The sequence below is a fragment of the Aulostomus chinensis genome, chromosome 18 (genome assembly GCF_037954235.1).
Source record: "Aulostomus chinensis isolate RoL2024-O1b breed Wild chromosome 18, RoL_Achi_v1.0, whole genome shotgun sequence".
Classification (NCBI taxonomy): Eukaryota; Metazoa; Chordata; class Actinopteri; order Syngnathiformes; family Aulostomidae; genus Aulostomus; species Aulostomus chinensis.
Window position 1 is genome coordinate 10,809,072 of NC_141337.1, and position 26,414 is coordinate 10,835,485.

Genomic DNA, 26,414 nt, shown 5'->3' on the forward strand with positions numbered 1-26,414 from the left:
CTGAGAGAACAAAATTAAGACATTTGCAATATGTTGAAAAAAACTGAATTCTGAGCTACAATATTTAGAATGTAGTGAATGATTTTACATACATATATGTGTACATGTACAATAATAATAATCATTCCCTACATTTATATATATATATATATATATATATATATATATATATATATATATATATATAACATTTTGAATTTTAATTTCAGTATGGCAGCTGATAAAATTCAATAAAGAGGTGTTACCGATTGAGTTCAAAAGTCACATGACATGGAAGCTATTAAAAGAAAAGTTGCTGAAGTTTTGCATTAAAATATTTATATACAATAGAGGCAACAATATGTGGCACGGTGGTGCAGTGGTCAGCACTGTTGCCTCACAGCAAGAAGGTTCCTGGTTTGAGCCCCGGCTCCAGCACGGGATCTTTCTGTGTGAGTCTCCATGTTCTCCCTGTTCCTGTGTGGGTTCTCTCTGGTACTCCAGCTTCCTCCCACAGTCCAAAGACATCAAGAGGGGATGAGGCTGATTGATACTCTAAATTGACCGTAGGTGTGACTGTGAGTGTGAATGGTTGTCTGTCTCTATGTTGGTCCTGTGATGGACTGGTGACCTGACCAGGGTGAACCCCACCTCTCACCCATAGCTGCTGGGATAGGATCCAGCCCCCCCGCGACCCTTAACAGGAATAAGCGGAAGAGAATGAATGGATGGATGAAAGGATGGATGGATGGATGAAAGGATGGATGGATGGATGAAAGGATGGATGGAGACAACAATAAGAGGTGTGTCCTGTGTTTTCAGTCTGACACGTATTTTGCAATGTTTTGGATTCCCAAAGTCACAATGGAATATTAAAGTATTCATATCAACTACAGAAGGCTGTAAAATTGGACAAAAACACCTGTCCTAGTGTAGTAGTACTTTGCAGTGTAGTACTAATATGCAGTCCTTACATCTGAATCCATGTCTGTACTCATGTCCCAAGTAACCGACTACATTCGTCAACTAAATATGAGGACACACTTGCCACAGGTTTAACAGAATAAAAGCATCTGTTTTGATAGTGTTATTTTGTAAAACCTTGTCGAAACACACAATGCGTCAAACAATACACACCTTACACACTGATATCACACAATATCACAAAAAAATCTGCAAAAAATGCATTTCCAACAGTGCAGAATCAAAAAATTTATTCTCATTAAAAAAATACAATCAAGAAAAGCAACGCAAAGAAAGCAGAAGAAAACATAATAGGGTCTTCCCCTGAAGTACCTTCAGGCTCAGGCCCTAATGATGAACCTGCGATGGGAATGTGGGGACAAGGCGCCGTCTTCAAAAGCAAAAGTGACAAAGAGGTTCCGAATAGTGAGGAATTAATTCACTGAAACCAAATATGAAAAGTGTACAGTTTTACAACAAAACAACACAGCATTAACAGAACGCTCAGTCTGTGAAGATGGCACACGTATCCCAGGATGCAGCGCTGCGTGACGTAGTTTGAACAAAGGCGCTAGTGTCCGCCTGCGTCTCGGCTCAAGCCCGCTGTAGTCTGGCTGATGTGCCGCAGCAGCTGGTCGCAGCGGTCAGGACTGCGATGTTTGTCCCTCACTGCTTCCACTTCCTTTTTCAGAAGCGCCGGGAGGACCGAGCTGCTTTCCTTTAGGACCTCTGCAGACGAGCACAGGCGAGGAGTCAGCATCGGAGATTAGGAGACAGTAAAAGCAGCACGTCGTGTACAAAACTACATTCTTTCCACGCAGGAATGATGATGATAAAGAAATGACAGCTCAGAGAGCTTTACGACAAGAGAATCCTAGAAACACACTAAAAGAAAATAAAACCGGAACGCACATAAGGTAGAAATTCAAATCCAATGACATCATCTAGTGATGTGGCTTCCTTGAATTATAGAGGTACTGAGTTCCACAGCTCTGATTCAGAATGACAAAAGCTGATCTTCTTCCTGCTGTTGCTGGAAACCTCCAACAAATCCAGCAGCAGCAGACGATCGCGGGGTTGTCGAGGACGCAGCTCGGTCCTTGTCCGTTGAAGCGAGTGTTTCTGTGAGGACATTAATGACTCTTCCAAATGTGGGAGGACGCCAATGCAGAGCAGCTAAACTGGACTAAAGTGGGAACTGAAGCTCAGCCACCACCAAGACTGAGAACCTCCGGGGGGTTAATTTACCCAGATTATTAAACAGATCTTTGTTTTGAGGCCGACCAGCAGAAATTCAGTTTTGTCCACATTGAATTTTCAGAAATTTCTTTTATTTCATTTGTTTATTGTCAAGAGGCAGTTGGTAGCGATAACTGCAGCAGACTTTGTCCAGATTTTGGCTCTTAAAATCTCTTCAGTTGAAGAAAAACAAAACAAAACAAAACCATAAAATGGATATTAATTTCCTTCATGACTGAGCTTCTGTGGGTTAAACTGAAGGTGTCCAGGTACGAATTATTCACACTGGTAAAACTTCAACATACTCATCTTATGTTTGAGTGCTCCATTATTACTTTTTGTGCAGCGATTTCAGGTTTTTCTCTCAGATGTCAGAAGATGGCGATGGTGATCCATTCTACATCAACTCCTCAGTTCCCCCTCGTAGCTCTGAAACCCTGCTCTTCTCTCAGGTGTATTATAGCTGCTGTTACCGGGTAAATTGCTTCAACCACCAAACAAGTCATAGTCCAGGACCGTCACTGTAGATGAGTTATCTCATGTAAACGCAGCATCTGATAGCAGCCTTTGTACTTCAAGGAGATCGGAGGGGGATTTTTTTAGCTTTTGAGCAAACTGAACTCAGCTGGCATGGAGGTGAGGAGATGAAGGTGGGACTTTGGTTTAAATGAGAACAATGATGACTTATCAGAAGTGAGTTACACCAGTGCCAAGTGTGTGTGTGTGTGTGTGTGTGTGTGTGTGTGTGTGTGTGTGAGCAGATAGCGGCCGTGCTGCCAGGAGAGTGGGATTACTCAGGAACTGGAGAAAGGAGGGAGGGAGCAGTTGGCAGCGCTGTCCATGGTGTTGTCAAGACACGCTGCTCACATCAAGCCACTTCATGCGTTTGAAATCGAAGGAGCATAAGAATGAGATCAATTATCAAAAGAACAAAGAAAAAGAACAGAGAGGGGGAAGAGAAGTCTTCAAACAAAGCCATGCATGACAGTGTGGAACGCTTCCAGACTGGTGGTTCTGATCATCTGGCAAGATGTGAAGTCATCTCGGTTAACAGAGATCTACACAATACTTCGCTTCGGGACAGCTCATGGATTGTGGATTCGGTTCATTTCCTCGCGGTTCCTTTTTTTTGGGGTGGGGGGGTCAAATCAATATCACGACAGTAAGCATCATGGTGTAAAAAAGTCCAACTCAGTCTCTCAAAATCATAACTGCTGATGATATTGATAGTGAGGGCTGGTGCTGCTCCATTAATCAGCCAGTGCAATTAAATAACTGCAAAACAACAACCAATATTTTGCACAGTGCTGCACAAACATTGGCTTGTGTAGTTTTTTTTTTTAGATATTTTGCCAATATCTTATATTTTACAACTAGTTTTCACCAATATTTTATATTTACCAATGTCTCCATCCCTATAAAAGCAATTTTGCAATATTTCCAGTTTGTAAACATTTTCATTTTAAAGTAAGTAAAGTAAGATGACTTTGTACACATTTGAAAACGCCCTCAAATCATACTTATTGTTATTTCCTCATTATTAATGAAACGCAAAGAAGAGAGAGCATATTTTATCTTGCACCTTGCAAGTTTGTATGTTTGGGTTGGGCGGCACGGTGGTGCAGTGGTCAGCACTGTCACCTCACAGCAAGAAGGTTCCAGGTTCCAGCCCCGGCTCCATCACGGGATCTTTCTGTGTGGAGTCTGCATGTTCTCCCTGTTCCTGTGTGGGTTCTCTCTGGTACTCCAGCTTCCTCCCACAGTCCAAAGACATCAAGAGAGGACGAGGCTGATTGATACTCTAAATTGACCGTAGGTGTGACTGTGAGTGTGAATGGTTGTCTGTCTCTATGTGTTGGTCCTGTGATGGACTGGTGACCTGTCCAGGGTGAACCCCGCCTCTCACCTGAAAACTGCTAGGATAGGCTCCAGCCGCCCCATGACCCATAACAGGATAAGCAGTAGAAAATGGATGGATGGACAGACGGATGGATGGATGTTTGGGTTGAGAAATATATGTTATTTGACAAACTGTTCCTTTATGCAGCCATTACACACACCCTGTTAACATATCGCCCCGCCTCCTCACCTAACACCTGGTCCTGCACCGAGTCGTCGGGGTCGTCGAGGTAGAGGAGGAGCTGCTGGAAGAGGAACTGCAGATGAGGGGCGCAGTGCTCAGGGTTGTAGTCTTCGGTCAGGCTGGACAGCCACAGGCCGAGAGCCTTGAGAGCCGCACCCCTCACCTCCTCGCTGCTGTCGTCCAGACGCTTCAGAAGCTCTGTGGAGAGATGAAAGACTCACAATCCGCTTCCCTTCAGTCTCACCATCGACTGATGGTGAACTGCAACGCTTCTCCTTTGTACCTGGATAGATCTTGTTGAGGGCCTCAGGGTGCAGGCTAGATCCCACCAGTCTCAGTATGGTGGACAGAGATCGACAGGCCAACAACCTCCCTGTTTGAGAGTCCTCCTCCAGGGCCGACAACACCCGGGGGGTTAGGTTGACCTCCACGCACAGCAGCTGCACACAAAACACACAGAGACCAACAACTTCTAGACCCACTACAGGAGAAATCATGTCTCCAGTTCACAAAATAAGTGGCTGTCAGCACCTCCCACTCTTAAAAGATGTTCTTCAAAAATCACCTGAACCATGACAGATTCACATAAAATCTGAATCAATTTGGACGGACACGCTGGCACCAAGAGGACACCAGCAGATGGGGGACGGAGGAAACGGACAAGGTGAGGCAGTGATGGAGAAAACCTCTGTCACCTCCGTCTTTGTGCTTTCCTAAACATGCCGGCGAAACAGTGAAAACAACGAGGGGGAGAGAGAGAGAGAGAGAGAGAGAGAGAGAGAGAGAGAGAGAGAGAGAGAGAGAGAGAGACTTTGGCAGAGAGGTGATCCAGCATTACATCAGTGACGAGCTCAGGGTGCCAAGAGTAACTGGAGCTGCTAATTGTTTTCACAGGGACTGAGAGGAGAGAGGAACAATGTTCCTCTCTCTCTCTCTCTCTCTCTCTCTCTCTCTCTCACACACACACACACACACACACACTCTCTCTCTTCATGTTATCAAAATCAGGACCAGCTGTTTGGTCCATCTCAGCTCTGAACACCACTGGACATAACTGGACCTTTTAAATCTGTCAGGTGATTCTGGTGACACCATTCAAGTTGTGATCACACACCAGCACCCACTAGCTGTTTGGTTTCTGTGAACCAGTTTAAATTGGTCACTCAGCATTATTCATTGAAGGGCGTGTGCGCGCGCGCGCGCACACACACACACACACACACACACACACACACACACACACACAGTAACTGGGCACATACTCCGACAGGCAGGTGCAAGGGCATGTTGCTCTGATAGTTCCAACATATTCTGAACCCAAAACAGTGGGCGTATTGTTCCTCAAGGACAAAAGGTATGTGAACCGCGTTGCCCCGTGCACACCTGCTACCTGCCGGGGCCAACTCTTCCATCCTAGGAGAGAAAGATGGCGGATGATAGATTTTCCTAAATGGCCGAGAGGGACCATCTATTTTGATGTGAAATGGACAAAACAGAGAATGAGAGGTAAATTCTTGGTGGATCAGAGGAACACACACACACACACACACACACACACACACACACACACACACACACACACACACACACACACACACACACACACATACACCTTTTTCTTCACAGCAAATAGCATTTCAGCAGATCAGTAGATAGTTTATTATGCAGTTGTTTAGTGTATGTATGTGTGTTTGTGTGTTTGTGTGTGTGTGTGTGTGTGTGTGTGTCGGTCTGTCTGTGTGTGTGTGAGTGTGTGTGTGTGTGTCGGTCTGTCTGTGTGAGTGTGTACCCGTTCAGGTGTCATGGTGCCTCCATGCAACAGGGCCAGCAGGCAGCTGAGGGCTGCGGTCCGGACAGCACCAGCAGTGCGGCCCGCGCGCCAGATCAGGTTAGGAAGCAGAACATCACTCAGGAACTTCTCAGACTCATTACGGAAATGCCTGGATGACGGGGGAGGAAGAGAGAGTGAGAGAGAGAGAGAGAGCGAGATGGAGAGATAGAGGTGGAAAGTTTATCGCACTGACAGGCTAAGAGATGGGTTAAGGTAGTGAAGTAGTAGCCTTTTGTCTGTCATGAATTATTCATAGTGAAGACAGTTTTGGTGTCAAGTGAATGATGACGGCTTTTGGGAATCGAACATGACTGCTGAGTTCATTAGTAACTGTAGTCATGCAGTCATTTTCCCACACTCCCTCTAAAATGGGGGGGGGGGGGGGGGCATGGCGAGGAACACAACATCTGGGTGTCTTCCTTTCCGTTCTCCCTCTCTTTTCCATGCTGGCTTATGTACTCTGAAACACTTCCAGAGTTTGCAGTGTGCAGCTTTTTCCCTCGAGCTGTTCAGAGAGGCTGCTGGAGTGTTTAAGTGCCAGTAGGGGGAGACAGCGAGCCACTAAGAGAGTCAGGATCGTGCCGCTGTTTTAGTTCAGTGTCTTTATTTTGACAGGCGTTGAAAGCTTATCATCACACAAAGGGGACAACGTGTTTTTGTGTGGCCTTGCTTTATAGTACTTGTTGGGTTGGACAAGCGATCTGGAAACACTGGACCGTCGCTGGTTTTAAGGTTGGGTTTAGAATTCGCTTCAGGTGAGGGTCCAGCCAGATGAGTGGTTAATGCCTCACTTCATCCTGAAAAGTGTATTTCATCTTTCAAGTACTCACAGTCAGGGGCCGTAAGGCTCACCGCTGCACCGCTCCTTTGAGATTCCAGAATGCAGGAAGAGCCAGCTACATATGTTTGGTCTGAGGCTGACGGCGACCCTCACGACCAACTAGTAAAAACAAAACTGTACAACCCTGTAATAATGTGAATACTTTGGACGGTCCTGTGAGAGGTGGCATTAGCTTCAAGCTAAACATACGTGGCTGTAAGGCTCTTTATGCATTCTTGATTCATCAGTTAGTTTTTAGTAAGTTACTGCTAACAAATTTAACCTACATTTTCAAACAAAAACTCAAAGCATTTCAAAATTTTAGCTTCTCATGTGAAAACCTGTTAATTTCCTTGTTTATTATATTAGTAAACTGACTATCTTTGACTTTTGGACCGACAGAGAGAAACAAATGAATGTAGCGACTAATTGAGAAGAATAACAGATATATTATATGGTAAGAACTTCTCTTATATCAAGTATTCCCATGAGAAACCATAAAAATAATACCGTCTTCGTACTGTGTAAGGACAGTGTGTTGAGGATACATCTTTGTTTATGACATTTTCTCGTCTGTGCTGCACAACTGTCATTTTTGATTCATGCATAATGAAAACTGATTCGTTATCTCCGCAAAACGGCTCATGTTTTCTCCCACATCTGCCTGTTTGTCCATCTGTTAGCAAGAATTAACAGAGTGATTTTTGCCAAACGTGTTCAGACAGATCCGTCCTTGGCAGAGGTCTGGACAGTACAGAAAGCCTTTATGTAGTTGTACAATCTTGAAGGTTCTTGTATTTCTAATTTAAAACCTTGTCGAAAAAAAAAATCATTTTCCCACCTCAATAGCTTACTTTTTTTTATTTGTCTTTAAATCTGAATTTAAGACTACAAGTAGAGGCTTATTGCAATTCACACACGCGTGAAAGCCCCTTCTTATCTCCCCTACAAGTGGATTTTGGCTCACCACATCAAGTGTACCAACTTTCATTTCTCACACATCGCCTTCTACTTAGATTTCACATCCCTGTATTTAATCGCATCACACAAATCCACATGAAACAAAGACATTATGTGTGATTGTGTGTGTGTGGCACTTGTATGTACACAAACTCTTTTCCTTTTCTGCTTGTTCTCCAGTAGAGCTGTCATTATGTCATTTTGGTTGCAGAACAAAGAGAAGAGGTTTTCTCTATGACTATCATTGTCCTCTTGATTACATGAGGTGTGTGTGTGTGTGTGTGTGTGTGTGTGTGTGCATGTGTGTGTGTGTGTGTGCGTGTGTGTGTGTGGGCTATAATCTGCGGTGCAAAGTTTAAGGCCATAAATCATGAATGGAGAGACGAAATGAGTATGAATGAAAATAATATGGCAGACTGCCCCCCCCCCCCCCCCCCAGTATACTGTAAGTTAAGTAGTATTTGTTTTAAAACCTTTTTGAAGGTGTAACGTGATTTCTGTCTGCTGATGGTCCTGTGATAACCTCACCGGTGACAGAAGCAGTTGCTGGTGCGGGCGGGTGGCTGCAGTGAGAATTCTCTGGTCTAACACCAACACTTACGGATACAATAGTCTGATGAAAGCTGAAAGTTCAAATTTCCATGATTTTGGTAGAATTGTTGTTGTTGTTCTTTGGCTTAAGCAACTTCCTGTTGCTGATGTGACATATCATTTTCACCGATATTATATTCTCTGGTGTACTTTTAAAGTACTGCCAGGTTGATGTGAAAGCCCTTTCAACATTTCACCACAGCAACAACAACAACAAAAAAGAGACCCTCATATTATGCAATGGAAACCCCTCGCAACCCTTTGGGCTACAGGGTTATTGACACACAGCACAGATGTCTCCGAGACAACTCCAGGGAAGTGGTTTGTCTTTCTGATTGACGGCAGCAGCTGCTGTGATCTACAGAGCGCCTCAGGTTTAATGCATTCCCTCAGATTAGAGCTCTGAGCCCGGGATGAGGGCTGCACAGCTGAGCTCCGAGGGGACCTTGGAGGGGGTAATGCAAAGAGGAAAGAACCCACAAACAGGAGCCCTTCTCTGGGTGTCCTCGAAGCTATCCTCCACCTTTGTCAGTTCATAAACGTTCAAGTGTTACTAAATGACCGATGAGAGGTTCACATGAGTGAGATCAGAGTGACGAATGAATCAGTTCACAGAGACGTTTACATCAGCTGTGATTGTGAAAATGAACAAGACACTGACATGTAAACAGCATTTTAACGACCTTAACCTGAATAGCATCATAATCGGTGTAAGACAGGTGGAGCATTCTGAGTCAGTCACCTTACTGAAGTGTGTTGAATACATCTTAATCACACTGAGGAGTCCTAGTGGAATTTTTGCAGCATTTTTGGAGCAGGTATGGCGGTCAAACTCCTTTACTACACTTTGCCCAGCTTCCAGTGAGTGTTAAAAACTCTACTCACACAGTTTCCTGCATTTATAGCAAGAAAAAACTCAAAATTTATCGGCTGCAACATGACAGAAAGGTTTCAGCTAGACATTAGGGTGTAAACAGGAGTATGAATAAAATATTCTAGGAGATATTCAAGTGAAGGCCATGTTTTAAGAATTGGCTGATGTAGAATAAGGTCAATGGTCGTATTATTACCGTCCATGTAAAAGTCGCCCTGTTTATGTTTGATTATAGTGTGTCGTGGGTGGAGTGTTAATTTGCAGGTTAATGTGAGGTGAAGTCTAAAAATATGAGCCGAGCTGATAGCGGCGGGTTGGAAAAACTCCTGACAGACCAAAACAAGCGGCCGAGTTCAAAGCTCAGCAGTGACGAAGTGCTGGAAAGTTACCAGTCTGCTGAGTGCAGTGTGTGTACTTTAACCTATCAAATATGGTACAAGCTCTCACCACATAGTTTCCCTTGCTCACTTTGTGTGTGTGTGTGTGTGTGTCAGAGAGTGTTTCTCTTTCCGTCTCACCCCTTAGAATCCAAAGTGTTGCCCGCATCCAGCAGCAACTTGGCGAGCATTGTGAGGATACTCATCTTCATCTCTGGGTCTCGGTCCACTTGGAGGCAGCTGTGGAGCAGAGGCATCAACTTGCTCACGAACTCCCCAATTACTGGTCCTGTCAAACACACAAACACACACACACAGACTTATACTTCTAATGTCTTTACTGAACTGAATGTGTTCCCAGTAACACACAGCAACCTTCACTAGGCAACCTTGCTACCTCAACTGACCAAAAGGTGCACTGTAGGGTTTCATTGAAAACAATCAAAAGTTACATTCACATTCGTCGTTCTTACTCCATCCTCCTGTCAGTAGTTGGTTTCCATCATCCTGGTTTTCTATGCACATTTTGAATTATCGCATCGGAAAAGGAGAACAGAAAATTCACAGAAAAATTTATGACAATGACAAAAATCTGCATTATGATGTGTATGTCGCCATGGCGACGACTTGACTTGTTTCCGGATTGTAACTTCTACTTCTTCCACATTTTATTGCAGCCATGTTAAGGCACGTTGCCTGCACCGCCATCATCTGACAAAACCAGTGCTAGTTTGTCTGCGCTAACCATTTCATGCAAACACCTAGTTTGCATTTCTTTTTCTTTTTTTTTAAACTTTCAAAAGACAAGCTTCGCATGGGGATAGAAACCAGGTTATTGTTTGCATCCTTGAGGTCAAACAAATCTGCTGAATGCGCATCTTTCCTCATTTAACCTTTTTTAAACAAATATTTTTACACCTGCATGTTCACTATTTGTCTTTCCCGTCTTCCGCTGGCACATCACTGCCTTTCTTGGCACATTTCTTGGAGATCAGTGGAATATTCTGGAACCACTGGCAGAAGTGTGTTCATATTTGCATGCGTCCTTGTGTGCAGGACAAATAAAATGGAGGACCTAAAAGAACTGCTTTATAGCGACATTAAATACTAAAACACTCCGGTCCGTGTTCCCTGCTATCATTTGTGCATTTTCTTAATTCCTCTCCCCTGTAAGGACCAAATGTCATGAACAAACAAGGCTGGGTTCTAACTGGAGGCCTGGTGTTATTGAGACATTAACGGACTGCAGAGACAGTGACACAGAGCTCTGAGGAAATGAGACATAAAAAGACTGTTGTTAGACAGAGCGTCTATTACAGGAAAAGTGAGAATCTCACAGTGCAAATATTCACAGTTGCCCACACACACACACACACACACACACACACACACACACACAAACACACACACACACACACAGAGTCTGATTGCATGTTCATGCAGTTATATTTAGGCATGTGTGTGTGTGTGTGTGAGTGTGTGCATGTGTGTGTGTTTAGAGATAAGTGTCCATGCCCTGTTAGGACTCAATTGTCCAGACATGAGAGGAGACGGTGGATATCCTGAGACGGTCCGAGGGTGCAACATCACGAGATACTGGGAGCGGAGGGACGCATGGGGAGCTACTTCATCTGACGGGAATGTGTGAATCAAAGGGTGTGTCACTCAACCAGAGATGTCTGCAGGTCACCTCACACTTACTACAGACATGACATGGCAGGGTCAGGAGATTTCAACACACCCGAAGACAGACACACACACAGACAGACGGACAAGCAACCTTTCTCGTAATTACTTAAAAACACTGCTGACGTGTGTTCCTGTCCTTGAGCAAGGCACTTAGTCTCTGCCAGAGAGAAAGAAAGAACTTGCTTCAGACTGGATAAAGAATCAGTCATTCACACACCAGCTGAAAAACAAACGGGAAGGATATGAGAGGGCAAGAATTATCCTGCTGTCCGACAAACACGGATGAGGTACTGAAGAGCAAGCAAAACGGGCGACTCCCAGATGTCAAAATAAATGTCGTCTATTGTTCAGCAGATTTCCCTGAATCATGGGGTCTTCTTTATAGGCCAAAGACCTATTAACAAAAAAAAAAAAGACAAAAAAGAAACCTAGAGAGGTGTTAAAAATGCACAAATGAAACACACACACACACACACATATACACACACACTGAGCTTCAAAGTGGTCTTGATCCAGGGGAAGGTCAAGAGCAGGTGATTGTGTGGCTGTTTGATGTGGTGACCTGCATGAGGGGATCAGGACAGGGGGGGCTCACAAAGGACTGGTCAGTTAGTCGTGGGAGTGTGTGTGTGTGTGTGTGTGTGTGTGTGTGTGTCTGTGTGAATGTGTGTGCTTGTTTGAATGGGGATTAACGGGTTACCCAGCTGCCCAGTCAATTAGAAAAAGAGGGAACGGAGGGTGAACGAGATAAAGATGAAAGTGTGGCACATGGAGATGCTGATGGTAGAGGATTAGATGGTACAGAGGGAAGCAGCATCGGAGAAAGACCCAACACACACATACACATACACGCACACACACACACACACACAGAACTCTCTGATAATAATTAAATATATGATTCGTTGGCTCACAGAAAGGCATCCATATTCATGAACAGTGAAAGCAAATCCACTGAGGCATCAAGCACGACAGACTTAACATTAATGTCTATCAAGTTTTTGAAAATAGGTGTCATGAGCTCACGAGGATGTGCTGCTAAGCTGCAGAGAGAGAATGCAGAAATTGCTGGCTGTGTGTATTTAGCTTGAAGCTAATGGCGCTCTGTGACCACCAACTACTCACAACCACAAAACTGTGGTTGCAGCCCTGAGAGTATCAATAAGATACTGCTAATTCTATCACTATCACAAGCTATGCTACAAGCTACCCAAAAGCTACAAGCTATGCTAAAAGCTACAAACGTTTTCTGTAACCGCTGTTTTTGTGGCCACCGATAAGAAGAAAAATGTGCAAAACTTTCCAAAAACGTCAGAGTCTCAAGCGCATTGACCTGTATGGTCCACTTTATCTAGCCGTGTGCTCAGTAATCCACAAACACTTTGATTTGAGGTAAAAACTTATTAAGAGGCTGAAATACGGAAAGAATTACAAAAAAAAAGAGTGTTCGAGGGAGAACGGATTACAGGATTGGTGATGATTCAAAGGCAGCCAGCAGATTATGTGTGAACAGTGACACGCTTACTTTAATTCGCTACTCATTTTTAATAAGCTCGTTCAGTGTTTTAAGAGTCAAAACAGAAAAATCCCTTGGCCTCGCTCTCACTCTGCACTGCTGTGTGTCTGTCTTGCATGTGCGTGTGTGTGTTCACAGAGCCGATGATTCAGTCTCTAACATCTGCCATCCAACATCGACACATGTCCAGTGTTTGATGTGTGTGAACTCAACCTCAAGAGGCTAAAAAAAAAATCAAAAAAAATCATATGAGCTGAAAACATAGATATGGAATGTTTGAAGGAAACAGGATTTACCATGAAAATGGTAAGTGCACCGTTTTCATGGGAATCTTTACGGCTGCTTTGACAGCTGCTCGGTTTGATGTGCTGCCCCGATGATGGATCATGTGTGAACAGGACAAACAGCTAGATGCTTAAAATATGATGTAACCGGTTGGGTCTGAACATGTTTAGGAAATACTGGCTTCTCACAGCCAACTGTGAGTTGGAAAAAAATGATATAGTTTCCCCAACATGCTTCGGATGAAAATCAGATGATTTTTCTCCTCATTATTCTCTCGATTTCTACGCGTCTTTTACCATTAGGCAGTGCGCTCATGGTTGCTTCACTTCTCACCTGACTGAGTGACTATGATATGTAGCTGGAGTCTCTGCGGGGAGTAACTGGACCACGTCTTGACAGAGGCAGACAACCAGTCCAGCAGCCGGTCCATGTGTTGTCTATAGAGCTCAATCACTGAGGTCAGGCCCTTCACCTGACACAGGCACCTCATACTCTCCACAGCCTGAGAGAGAGAGAGGAGGAGGAGGGAAGGAAGAGTCAGACATGAATGCGTCCATGAAATCATGCGTAATATGTCCAATAAAAGAGAGACATTAGGCTGGGGGGGGGGGGTGATGATGAGTAAAAGGTCAAAAGAAACGGACAATTACAGCTCCTTCCTCGGAATTTGAGGAATTGTTGGTAGCATGTTCACATGTGGAACCATGGGAAGAGCGAGGCCGCAGACATGACAAGGTCGCTCACATAAAAACCACTTAGTAACAAAAACCCCGACAGACACTCAGGATGTCACAAAGGCACAGGAAAACACAGACACCAATAAAAGTTGAACTGAGAGGAAAAAGGCAGGGATGAGAGATAGGAGAGTAAATAATGAGTTGACGCTTCAGGGCAGGAGAACTGACCTTAAGGCCACTTCATAATTCCTTCATAGTCCCCGAGGGACGAACGGGGACAGAGACTACATCTGAGTCACATATCGGCCTCCTCTTAGACAACCCTGAGCTGGCCACTGATGGGAAAGCCATGCCCCTTTTCTGGGAAAGCAAGTTTTCCTCTGGGTCCAGGAATGCCCAAGGCCACTCTCACCCTCGCTCTCGTTCTTCATTCATTCCATCCTCATTGTCGCAAGCGCTTCCTTCATGCTGCTCTCCATTTGACCATACACACTGATTTAGACAGTTGTAAACACACACTGGTGACCCATGTGGTGTCTGGTAAGCGTTGGTGCCAGTCCCTTCCCGCTCCTGTCCCCTGTCATTATTCTGTTACAGTGACGAGAAGTTAGGAAACACTGGCTGCAAATCCTACTTCCTCACTTGTCACAGTTTCTGTCCCTTTTCGCCACAACATGAACGCCTGGTCCTTGTGATGTAAGGAGCCATTAAGGAGCCACGAATGAGCCCAGACTGATGACACACACCTGCTAAGAAAAACAGCTCATCTCTCCCTATCATTTTTTTCCCCTCAGTGTCTGTCTGTCTTTCCCCGCCTTTCACCCACTTCCTTTCACCCAGAATTTAAAGTTCCACTCCAAAGGTGCAATTTTCAGCTCCCTTGACTAAGTGGGTAATTATACAGTTGGTCATGCCCACTTTGAACCTGTACAATCGCTCACATTCCTGAAATAGTTTTCTTGCTTCATAAAACCTGCTTACCTTTCTAATAAAAAAAAAGGAGATATAAAATGGAAGGATGGGAGTATTTCTTCACCTCGGCGCTGAGCTGTGCCTCGGCGGAGAGACTCTGGACAGTGACCAGCACCTGTAGCAGCTGCAGGCTGACTGAGCCGCAGTCTGACTCACACTGACGCAGCAGCACGTCCACACAGGCCAGCAACTGCTCCAAGTACATAACCTGGAAAACAGGCAGAGAGAGAAGAGTGTTAGAGGGATTTCAGTTACACCCCCCCCCCATATTTCAGTCCTCACAAATACATTTTTCTCTTTTCAGCTTCTTCTCTTAGAGGCAATGCTATTTTTTAAAGACGTTTCTCCTCATCATCACAGACAGAAACTTCAAAACATGAAATACTACGATGAAGTTGCGTCTCCCGCTGTCACAGTGACCTTGACCTTTGACCACCATATTTTCCGTTCATCCTTGAGTTCCAGTAAATGTTTGAGGCAGATTTGAAGAAATGAAGGCATCTTCCCTGAAGACATTCCAGAGATATCCAGAAAAAGCTTTAAGACAACACCACTTTGATGTGAATTAAATTTCCCTAACGATCTCTTTTCGGTTCACCATTGAGTCCCAGTTGACCCTTGTGAAGACAATTCCTCTGGGCATCCATGAGATATTGTCCTCATATAAGGTGACTGACATTGATCATAAACCACCAATTCATCTGTAAGTCCCAGTGGATATTTGTCCCAAATCTGAAGAGGTACCATCAAGGCGTTCATGACATATCATGGCCATGTGAGGTGACGAGCCTAATTTGAAGGCCAGCCTAAGATACTGCGTGAACGAGACTGGGACAGCCAACACCTCAAAATAACACACCGGCCCTCCACCATCATCATCATCGTGGTCGTGGTCGTCTGGTGATGAGGAGTTGCATAGTAAGAAGTAAACTTAGACTTTCAGAACACACCCACTCACCGAGCTCAACCGGCAATTATAAGAGCCATCACTGGGGGGCGCACTATCTTTTCCTAAATGTGTGGCTGCTGAGCCAAGTAGAGATGCTTAGAGAGTTAAAACGCCAGGACTTGTGATTAGAGAAGGGCGCTGTGGGAAGTCTGTAGAAAAATAAGAGCAAATGTTTTGATTTTGCAGCAGAGTGGCGGTGGTGGTGGAGGGTGAGTGCCAGACGTTCACCTTCATGCATTGTTGCACGAACATTTAATCCGGGATTTTAAATGTTTAAAAAAATTTTGTGAGGGAATCTGAGGCTTAACTAAACTTCCACCCGGCCCTGATCATCGCCCTCATTACCCACTGCACTCGGTGCTGAACGTCTCAATGCCTGACATACATTAGCTTACGCACATTCAGACATGCATATTATACATGACCAGAAAACAACCATTAGGGCTGGTGAAGAGAGAGCGGAAAAAGTGTAGCGGCGTAATGACTAGGTGGACACCTGGAGCCGGGCGAGATACACCTGGTTTCATTGGCCTGGGCACGCTCCAGGGGCGTCATTACACAGCGTGTGCGCATCTGTCCACCTCTGGATACATCAATTACACACACACACAACTTCTCTCTGAGGAGCCGTAACAGGCGATGGATTCCTTCGATGGAGCCCACCCCTTGTGGCTACTGATGCTGTTATGGCAACAGGAAAACAAATATTGGCGGTGCACATGTAGACCCCCGCCCCCCCCCCACAATCAGGTAGTCTGTTCATAACAAAGGGGCATGCACACAGGAGACTTGCTGATTTATGGAGGTGTGCTTGCATATTCTGTAAAATTCTTGCTGTTTCTGCAAGCACAACTGAATGTTTCAGAGCCTTCATTCCTCGATACCCCCCGCCTTCAACGGTGAACCACAGGCGCACAGCTCACCAAACAAGCCTGGCTGTTAAATACGCTGACGACTTCACCGTCAGCTTCTCGAAAAAACAACTTTCCCTCTCTCTTTGTACTGTCTTAGCCAATTTACTCCGACCCGCAGATTTTGTGATGCCTGTGTCACCATGGCAACCCACAACACAGCAGGTCACACACTCTGTTGATGGTGGGGGTTTGTTAATCCTCTGTGGAATACCTCTTCAAAAAGGAAACCCAGATGTGATTCATAAGCAAACACCCGATACCCCCCCCCCCCCCACACCCCCCCCCCCCCCACACACACACACAGTACCTTGGAACCCAGCGGCTTCTCAAACCACTGGCTCGCCTTTTATTTCCCCTCAAACCATTAACCCATCTTAAATTTATAACCAGTTCTGTTGTTTTGTTTTGTTTTTTTAACTTTTTTTGCAGTGCATCGCCATTTATTTTGAAAGCTGCCTTTTCCGCTTCTGAAATAAAGAAAACGAAAGCAGGGACTTGAAAGAGTCAGCAAGGTTAAGTCGTGCAGAAGCATCGTATATCAGCTCCCGAATATTCGGTTTGTTCCCTCAACTCCCCACAGAGCCTCCTAGTTTTCTTTGCATCTGTTCACTTTGAAGTTTATTTATAGATCGTCTCATAAAAGGCTTAATTTTTTTTTTCAAAGTCAAACGTTTTCTTCCACTATGTCTCAAGTGGTGCATAACTCTTGTTGGATCCAAACGCATATACTTTTGAAGAGCTTAAGATGCCTTATTTAAAACGTGAAATGAAACTAAGCCATGGAGGATATTCTCCACAGACGTCCCCTGCGCTGGTGAGTCAGATCCAGCTGTGGCCTCCAGGCATTACGCTTTTGGGATATCCTTCCATCAGTTCCATTCTCCTTAACACAATATCTCTCCTTGAGCCACTTTTTTTCTTCAAATTTGGCACAAACGTCCATTGAAACTCAAGGATCCTACAGGATTTTGGTGATAAAAGGTCAAAGTCACTGTGACCTCGTGTGTCTGCAATATCTGCGATAACCCAAGAATGCCTTGAGAAAATGACTTCGTTTCTGCTGGAGTTCAAGTGTGAAGTGTTCAAAAGATGAAAGTCAAAGTCAGAAATACCCCCACATTAACACAATATTTCAGATATTCCATATTCAGGTGCTTCTTAAAATTTGCACAAATGTCCACTGGGACTCAAGGATCAAGGGAAAAGATTTTGGTGGTCAAAGGTCAATGTCACTGTGACAGGAACAAATCAAGAAAGTATCCATCCAATAAGCCGTATTTGGAGTTTGATATATAAAATATAAGCCATCTGGTGCTACTGTATATGAGGGATGTGGAGCAAACCAGCCAAGTATTATGGGTCAACATCTCTGCAGAGACAGAATGAGAGAGAGCTGGTCACAGGTGCTCCTGTCTCCACTGGTGTTATTTACAGCTACACAGTGATCCGGCGTTGAACCCTGTGTGGTGTTGTTGAACAATGCTGCAGGTGCTTTGTCTGCTTCAGCTTTTGAAGCACAACCCTCTATACTTTTTCCTTCGGTCCCACAGGCGGAGAGAATGACAGAGGGAGACAGATGGAGAAACTGACGGAGAGGAAGCAAAGGTCCCCCTCCATCTGTGCGACAACGTGTGACCGTCCCGTCCTGTTAGTTCTCCCTCTGCTTGACCTGGTCAGAGGCAGGTCAGCTTTTCTCCTCATCTATCATTGGCCTTGACTAGGCAGGCTTTGAAATTTCACTGATTCTTTTTATGGCTTAGGATGTGTGAGAGAGAAGAAGAGAATGAAGGTGAAGGAACCACCGACCAAAAACAGGGCTATAAAATAAAACCCCACAAAGCCCATGTGCTGCCTTGTGTGCTCAGAGAGGTCAGAACAGCCATGATGGGCAGAGGGAGGGGGTCACAAGAAATTAGTAGATTTTTGTTATTATTACTTCAGGGGAGGAAATTCTTGCAGGCCTCACTGGGCAGGGGGCGGGGTCACGTGTATAGGTGAGACAGTGGCGCGGCGGGATCAGAAAATAGCTGCCAAACAACTGTTATTTTGAATCTGAAAGGGAAATGTATTTGGTGCAGGAGGAAAGGAAGTGGGGAAGAGTCTGCTCCGGATTTGATGGGATTTTTCCACTGATGGGCTGTTATTTTAAGAGGAACTCCAAAGACATTTTAATCACTGTTTTTCGATCAAGTAAGAAAAAAAAAGAAAAAAGAAAAGAAATTTGCAACCTTGTGGAAACACATTGCGTGTGAGCAGAGACATTATGATCACACGCTTGAAATGTAAGATTTAAAAAACACCACATGGCTGGACTGTCACTTCAGTCGGGCCGACGTTTTGGAGAATTACTCAACAGCAAACCCACTGAACTCACCTTGTACAGTGGCGCTATTGAAAAGAGAATTTCAACTAAAGCCCTTTTTAGAGATGTGGCGTCTTATCATGAAACATGTTTCCATAAGGGACAAATTAGGCACGAAATATACAGCATGACTGCTACACCGTCACTGCCAAAAATAAGAGTGCTAATGTACACAGAGTGAGTTGAAAATGACCTTCTATGACACTGCCAAAATCACCTAACAAGACTGGAATTGAAACAGGTGGCGCACACAGATCAGTTGGGGGTGGGATGAAGACACGGCGATCTGTGAGAGCAGAAAAGCTGGCAAACTTGTCATCAAAACAAGTTTGACTTTAATGTTTTATTTCAAAGAGTAACATTTCCTTTCCCTTGCAACTGGAACTTCTACCGGGGTGTCACTACTCAATTGGACTTATTCAGTTACCAAAAGCACAAAAAAAATTGTGAGAGAGGTAGATGGCATTACTGGCAAACAGCCGCCGCTCTCGGGTGAATACATTAAAAACAAGGTAAACCACAACCAAACCCAAGCTTCCTTCTGCTGACCTGTTGATATTCCTGGCAGACGTCAGGCTGGGCCAGTGCGTCTGCGATCTGTTGGAGGTGTGGCGTAAGGAGAGGTTTGGGGCAGCCTCCCAACACGGCAGACAGCACCATGAGGGGGGTCCAGGGGTGGGAGGAAGAAGAGGGGGTTACCACGTGATCCAGCAGCAGCTTGAGGAAGACTTCAGGAGGGACAAAGGTTCCCAACAGCGTAGCAGCAGCCAGGCACTATGTGTGAGTACAGAGAGGGTGAGAGAAGTGTGAAGGAGAGCAACAGGAAGTTAATCTGCCCCATATCAAAGATCCAGAGAACTCTCCTATGTAAACAGGTGCATCCTAGTCCTTGAGCCCTGCGTGGCGCGGTCTAAAAAAAGGACACTGGAAAGACTCACATGTCAACAGAACCACCGACTCAAAGCTCAACAGATGTGTCCTGACATCATTCAGTGTGGCGATAATTGAAATATCACAAAACATTTCTGCTAATGCCCGTGAAGAGGTGGAGACTTACTAAATGCCATATCTGATCCACAACTATGTACGAAAAGCATCTTGCTAATCTGATGACAGGCAGTTCAGGACTTACATTGCTGACCACATTTCTCTCAGAGTCAGTGCAGGCCCGGTAGAAGATGGCCAGGAGGGGCTGGAGGTGCTGGGTGCAGTGGTCTTCTGCGTGGAGGAGCAGCACTGAGAGCAGTTGGGAGGTCCTGACCCGCGTGGGAACCAGCCAGTCGGTCACATCATTGGTGATGGCGGGCAAAAGCTTGGACAGGTTGCTCACCACCAACTCTCTACAACCAAGACCTGGACGCTCCACTGGAAGGATCAAGATCATTCGATTTTATGAATTCTCTTATAAATTTCACAGCCCGTACGAAACATGGGGTTGATTTTACATGGGAGAGGAGTGCAGAAGGATGGATGACCCATTAAATCCTGGGGAAGATTAATTCTTGCACTCGGTGGCGGCAACAGGAAATGACAAAATGGAAATGACAGAAAGAAAGCCTGATCTAACAAATATCGTGTGCGTTGGGGTGTGAGGGGCCACACATTGCTGCTTCTTTCACTCAGGGTTTGTCTCGTCTTGTTGGAGGAATGAACATTTGTGGAATTCAAATATACCTTCACTAACAAAACAGCATAAAAGCAGCAATGAATATCAGATTCATGGGTTTTCACATTTCTGTGAACTGACTTTTGAATCATTCTTAATGTCCCTTTTTATGATTGAGACCTCCGTAAACAGGACGTTGTCAGAGCAAGCCGCTCTTCTCCCTTCTCTCGCTCCGTCCTTCTCTTATCAGCACAATGAGAGAGGAAGAGAGGACTGGAGGAAGACGGGGATAAATCAGAAAAAAAGACACTGGGACAAGACAAAACAAGCCCTTTTCTGGTCGTCTCTCAGTGTCTGACGGTGACCTCTTCACTCTGGGCGGCACAGTAGATTTATGATGGCGAGAAAGAGAAAAGACAAAGAGGGAGAGAGCCTTTTCCTTTCCTGTCCCCCGGGCAGAGTGGTGTAGCTTTGGGACATGTATAGGAGACTTAACTGAGATGCACACCAGCACATAAGTTTAACTGGGCCCTTCACACTCTTTCCCAGCCCTGGGGCATAAACTCTTAAATCTCTAAGCCAATGCCTGCATTTGAAACTGTCAACCTCGGATCCTTTTTACAGTGTGTTAGGACCTCGAACAGTTGTAATAAAGAGAAATGATTTAGTGTTGAAACATGTAGAGTTTAGTTTCACATTAACTGTTGTGTCACAAGGGGCATGACCAATGAGTTAGAACATCGCTACAATTTCTGATTTCCCCTGAATTCATCCCTACGAAGAATGAGTTTTTGTCTTTTTTTGAAACAAAAATTAGGTCTTGGGGTATCCCGGTCGGATGAAATATGAAAATATGATTTGCTACGTGTAGTTTAGGAGGATTTAAGAGAGTTCAAGTATTCTGGTGTACAGATGATCAAAAATTAAGAATGTGATAATAGTGAGGTTACGTTTTCCTCTTTCATTCCAAACGAACGATAACGGATCTCGATCACATGGTCAGTGATGTGGGCCTATCACATGACACGACATTGACCTTTAACATTTTTGTCGAGTCATCAATGAGTCCCAGTGTGTGTTTGTACTACAGTACATTTGGAGAAGTTCCCTCAAAGTGTTGCAGAGATATTGGGTTCAAGTGAAGTGACACCGACCTTGAACAACAAAATATTTTCAGTTAATCCATTTTTATTTTATTTTTTATTTTTAGAAGTGCCCTAAAGGTGTTAGGGTGTTCATTTAAGGTGACTGTGACATTTTTCAGTCTATCCTCCAGGCCCAGTGGACATTTCAACTAAATGTGATGAAATTACTTCAAGGCACTATGGTGCAAATACCAAATCCTGTGGGAGAGCGCACGCTTTGGATTTTGTTGTGTGCACCTTATAAATACAACGCATTTCATTTCATCCTCGAATCCCAGTGGACATTCCAAGCAAATTGGGTGAAATTCCCTCAAAGTGCTCCAAAGAAACTGTTTCCTCCACATCTGATGCGATAGATACCTTATGCTTTCCATCTCTGCACGCCAAAACCTTTTCAGTTCATCCTCCAGTCCCAGTGGACATTTGAGACGAATTTGAAGAAAATGCCTCAGGGCATTCCAGAGAAACACGATGCCTCTGCCATGGTGTCGGGGCATAATAAAACTCTTGCCATCTAGTATCCAAATGACCTCTTCTACAGAGCATGCTGAGGACTGTGGTCATAAATCCAGATAATATACTTAACACCAGATCTTCTTAAGACCATCAAGAACAAGATGAAATTGAAAATGAGGGCACATAAATTCAACTTGTAAGCCCTTGACTTTTGAGAAGGAGATCAAATTTAATAGCAATGCCTTTCCTGCACCGCCCCCCCCCAACACACACCCACACCCACACCCACACACACACACACACACACACACAAACCCCTGATGACAGCACACACTCCAACTCTCCCTGACCCAGTTGATAAGTACATCAAATAAACAGCTACAGGAACAACATCAGACATACTGTCTAGGTGAAGGCCAATTTAAGTCAAGCAAGGTCAATGAATGTCGGAGCGCTAACACTAATATTCACGCCTCCTCATTATTCCTTAAGTAATTAATGCATCTGTTTACCCGTTTGACTTCAATACGGAAGGTAGCAGGGAAGCAGAAACTGACCTCCTGGTGGGTAGAAGGACGGTGGGGCGACAAGAAAGTCCAACTTGTCCTTGATGTCATTCTCATTCTCCTTCTCCCACTGGGCACCCACCTGCCTCCACAAATCAGCCGCTTGAAGGCTGCAGAAGACAAACTGGTGATACCGACACTATGGGAGTATTTCGCATGCACTTGAGAAAATAAGTACGCTTTTTTATTTACTGACTTCACGACCTCATTATTTCAGAAAAAAAAGATTAACGTGTGTGACAGCTTGTTTTTATTCTTTTCTTTTTAGGATAAAATGATTTCCTTAAATCAGAGAAAAACAGCCGTTTTTGTTTAAATCATCTCACTAACTTCGAAACACAACCCTGTTTGTCAGAATTAATTAGACATTTTTCTAAAAAACGCATTTTTTTTTTATTTTCTTCATTGATGAGGTAGTTAAGTCTTTCAGTCAGAAAACAGTATTTTTTTTAGATGAATGCGATACACGTCTGTACAACACTGCCATTGTCCTCATTAACATACAATGTATTTCATAAAGTGATTGACATTCCCCTTTTCTGAAAGACCGGGGCAGAGCCCACACTTGGATCTAAGAAAATTGTATTTGTGTTGTCAAATCTACAAACACCGTCCATATTCTTTTAGGGTTTTTATCTGCAGTATACGTGTTGTTTTTTTTCCAAAAACATGCGCTTAAGAAGTCGTGATTTATCAAATATGTATATTTAAAAAAAGGCTGGTTACTATTTCAGTATCATATATGGAGAAGCATCAGTTCAAATGGTTAGGAATGATTGTTTACGCACAAATTTGCTGTTGTTCTTATTCATGGGGAAAGTCTATAATAAATGTACCGTGATGTGTCTATTTGAGAAACTTTGACTTTGATAAATCTCAGATATGCTGTTGTTCTTTCATCCAACATAATTCAGCACCTCTGTCAGGTTAACAGATCAACATAATCCACATTACAGGAGGATTCTCATCTTATAGTCCTCATATACTGCAATAGTTGTGTGAGTGAGTGTAAAACAGGATTTCTGAATGCAGACAGTATACTGTACATCTTAATTCACACACATTCTTTATCAGGGAGCAAACGGGAAAGTATCTTACCTGATTTCAGGAATCTCGTCTTTAATGTTGCTCAGCAATAAAGGGATGAGTTTGTGGAAATATGAGTACCTGTCTCTCAGGTGCAAGAGCCAATCACCAACAACTACAGTCACAGCTCTTCTCACCTGCAACAAAAGAGAACAACATCTTTCACTAAGGGGGGGGGGGGGGGGGGGGGTCCCAGAGGTGTATAACTTCATAACATTTACAATTTAGCCAAACCTGTGGCGAGTCGTCGAATAATCTCTGTGCCAAGTGAAAGACGACATCATCCAAGTTTTTCCCGGTGCCGTGCAGAACGACCGCCCCGGTGGCCTCGATGACAGACGCTCGTACCCGGGAGTGCTGGTGAGAGATTGTCTGCATGAGGGGTTTGACCAGACTGTCAGCCTGCATGTGGAAGTGCTCTGGAGGAAGAAGAGAAACACACTGGATTCAAGGTACCGGAGAAGTGGGTGAGAGCGTCATTTTGTGGCTTCAAAGGATGAATCACACTTCTGCAGTAAGTATTTGACAAAGTCCTGTTCCATCAATTTAAAATGATTCACTCTGTACGGGAGGAGATGCTACACATTTGGGGTCAGGGTAAAGGACTTCTGCTGAAATAACTCTGTTATTAGTTGACTAGTCTGAAGGCTTTGAAAGACATTTCACATTTTTATTTTTTATGTGTAATTTGGTTTAAGATGGTTAAAAGACAGAATTGTTTTTTGGAAGATTTGTTGAAGTTTTTGTACTTTCTGAGAGTCAGAAACTAATAAATGACTCAGGACAGACAGTTTTGATGTATTTGAGGTCGTCTGGAATTAAAACAGCAGTACTAGGTTCGTTTGGCTACACAGTTGACCGTCTGCGGGATCAAACAACATGCTAATTGCGCCCTGATCAAAAGCAAAGCTGTAAGTAAAGTAATGAGGGATAGAGTGACATCTTATACATTTTCATGTTGATTGTATCTTTTATTAAAAAGTCACAAAATCTTGCCATTCAATTTAGGATCATGTCAGGAAACATGTCGGCTTGCTCGGAAACCATGGCAACGTAATTCGTCAACGACAACTAAACACCAACCTGGCACACTCTTGGCAAAGATTACAGTGCATTTGCAACTTTCCTTTTTGACATCTGGGAAAGGGTCGACGATGGTTCTCTGTAATATGTTGATCATTTCGTCCAGATACGGCGCTAACTTCGCCCCGCACACCTCCACCGTCAGAGTCAACATCTCCAGGGCTGACAGCCGAAGCTCCTCCGCCGGCTCCAGGATCTCCTTCTCCCCAAGCCGCTGAGCCAGACACGGCATAAGATAAGGCAAGGACTCTTCCGGTTTGGGGACGCAACGAATAAATTCTGTTAACGTCGTAATGGCTGTTTCTCTGCATCTTTCCATCGGATCTGACAGACATTTGAGAAGAGGCTTGAGGATGGCGGAGAAAACCTCCTGGAGGACGGCGCTGGACAGCTTTTTATCGACAGTCTCTCTCTTGATCAACTCCAGTGCCCTCTTCCTTGTCGCTTTGTTGTCTTCGTTTAGACAGTTTAAATGTCGAGCAAGTCCTCTCAAAGTTTCAGAAGCAGCATGCTCGCCCTCAGCCGCCATTGCTTCCATCTTGAATGTCGTCATGGCAACTGGCTGCTGCACGACAAACAAACGACTGCTTTCCGGTAGCTTCCAATTCAAAATGTAAAACTTTATTCACACATGTAATACCCATGTAATATTAGTTACTCACCAGAGTTTTGATGTCTAGCTGGAAGAACAAGAGCCCCGATCAATGATTTCTTCACTGTTATCGCGATTTTAATGTTTTTTTTTATTTTGCAACATTTAAAAACGGTTGAAATACATGTGTGTGTACCAAATCCTTTCATCTCAGGCATCTTGACTGTCATCTCAGTCTCTCATCCAGAGTGTGTGACAGGCACCCTGACTGTCATCTGAGACCCTAGACCCCAGACTGCTTTGTCATCTCAGTCTCTCATCCAGAGTCTCATCTCAGGCATCCTCATGGTCAACTCAATCATTCTGAATGTCATCTCAAACATGACACCCTGGACTCCTTTGTCATCTCAGTCTGTCACCCCAAGAGCCATTTTATACATCCTGACTGCCGTCTCATTCATTCTGAATGTCATCTCAGGCCCACACCCCAGATGCCATTTTCATCTATGCATGTCAACCTGAGTGTCATCTTTGTCATTCTGTCTGCCAGCTTAGACCAAAGACACTGGCACTCCACTTTCTTGAGCTTCCAGCAATGCACATAGCTTGATGTCGATTGGATGAATGGTTGTTCATGCTGTACATAGGTTACTTGCTTTTATCGTATGAAGGATAAAAAAAAAAGTTTGCTGTTAGCACTAGCATTTGATAATGAAATTGTTTTGTCTGTCATATGAATTGTTAATCATTCCTTTGTTACTGGCCTGATTTTGAAAAACAAAATAATTAAAGAATAAAA

General features: G+C 44.2%; 1 protein-coding gene across 1 annotated transcript; it reads right to left on the reverse strand.

Annotated features, from left to right (window-relative positions):
• Window positions 1-1,176: 1,176 nt before the first annotated feature.
• On the reverse strand, window positions 1,177-25,600 carry dnaaf5 (dynein axonemal assembly factor 5). Its single transcript, XM_086185798.1, has 13 exons — window positions 25,024-25,600; window positions 24,175-24,359; window positions 23,953-24,077; window positions 22,846-22,964; window positions 20,214-20,446; window positions 19,631-19,855; window positions 14,921-15,064; window positions 13,541-13,709; window positions 9,859-10,006; window positions 6,054-6,204; window positions 4,548-4,704; window positions 4,271-4,462; window positions 1,177-1,671 (listed from the first exon to the last, which is right to left on the reverse strand). The coding sequence occupies exons 1-13, from the start codon at window positions 25,574-25,576 to the stop codon at window positions 1,514-1,516; spliced, it is 2,559 nt and encodes an 852-aa protein (XP_086041924.1). The 5' UTR covers window positions 25,577-25,600; the 3' UTR covers window positions 1,177-1,513.
• Window positions 25,601-26,414: the final 814 nt, after the last annotated feature.

Excerpts from the sequence above, each read along its gene's own strand:
- dnaaf5 (XM_086185798.1), bottom strand. The coding sequence starts at position 25,576 with ATGACGACATTCAAGATGGAAGCAATGGCGGCTGAGGGCGAGCATGCT. Across the intron at positions 10,007-13,540 it reads TATCATAGTCACTCAGTCAG|GACCAGTAATTGGGGAGTTC; the intron begins GTGAGAAGTGAA and ends TGTGTTTGACAG. Across the intron at positions 6,205-9,858 it reads AACACTTTGGATTCTAAGGG|GCATTTCCGTAATGAGTCTG; the intron begins GTGAGACGGAAA and ends CCCGTCATCCAG.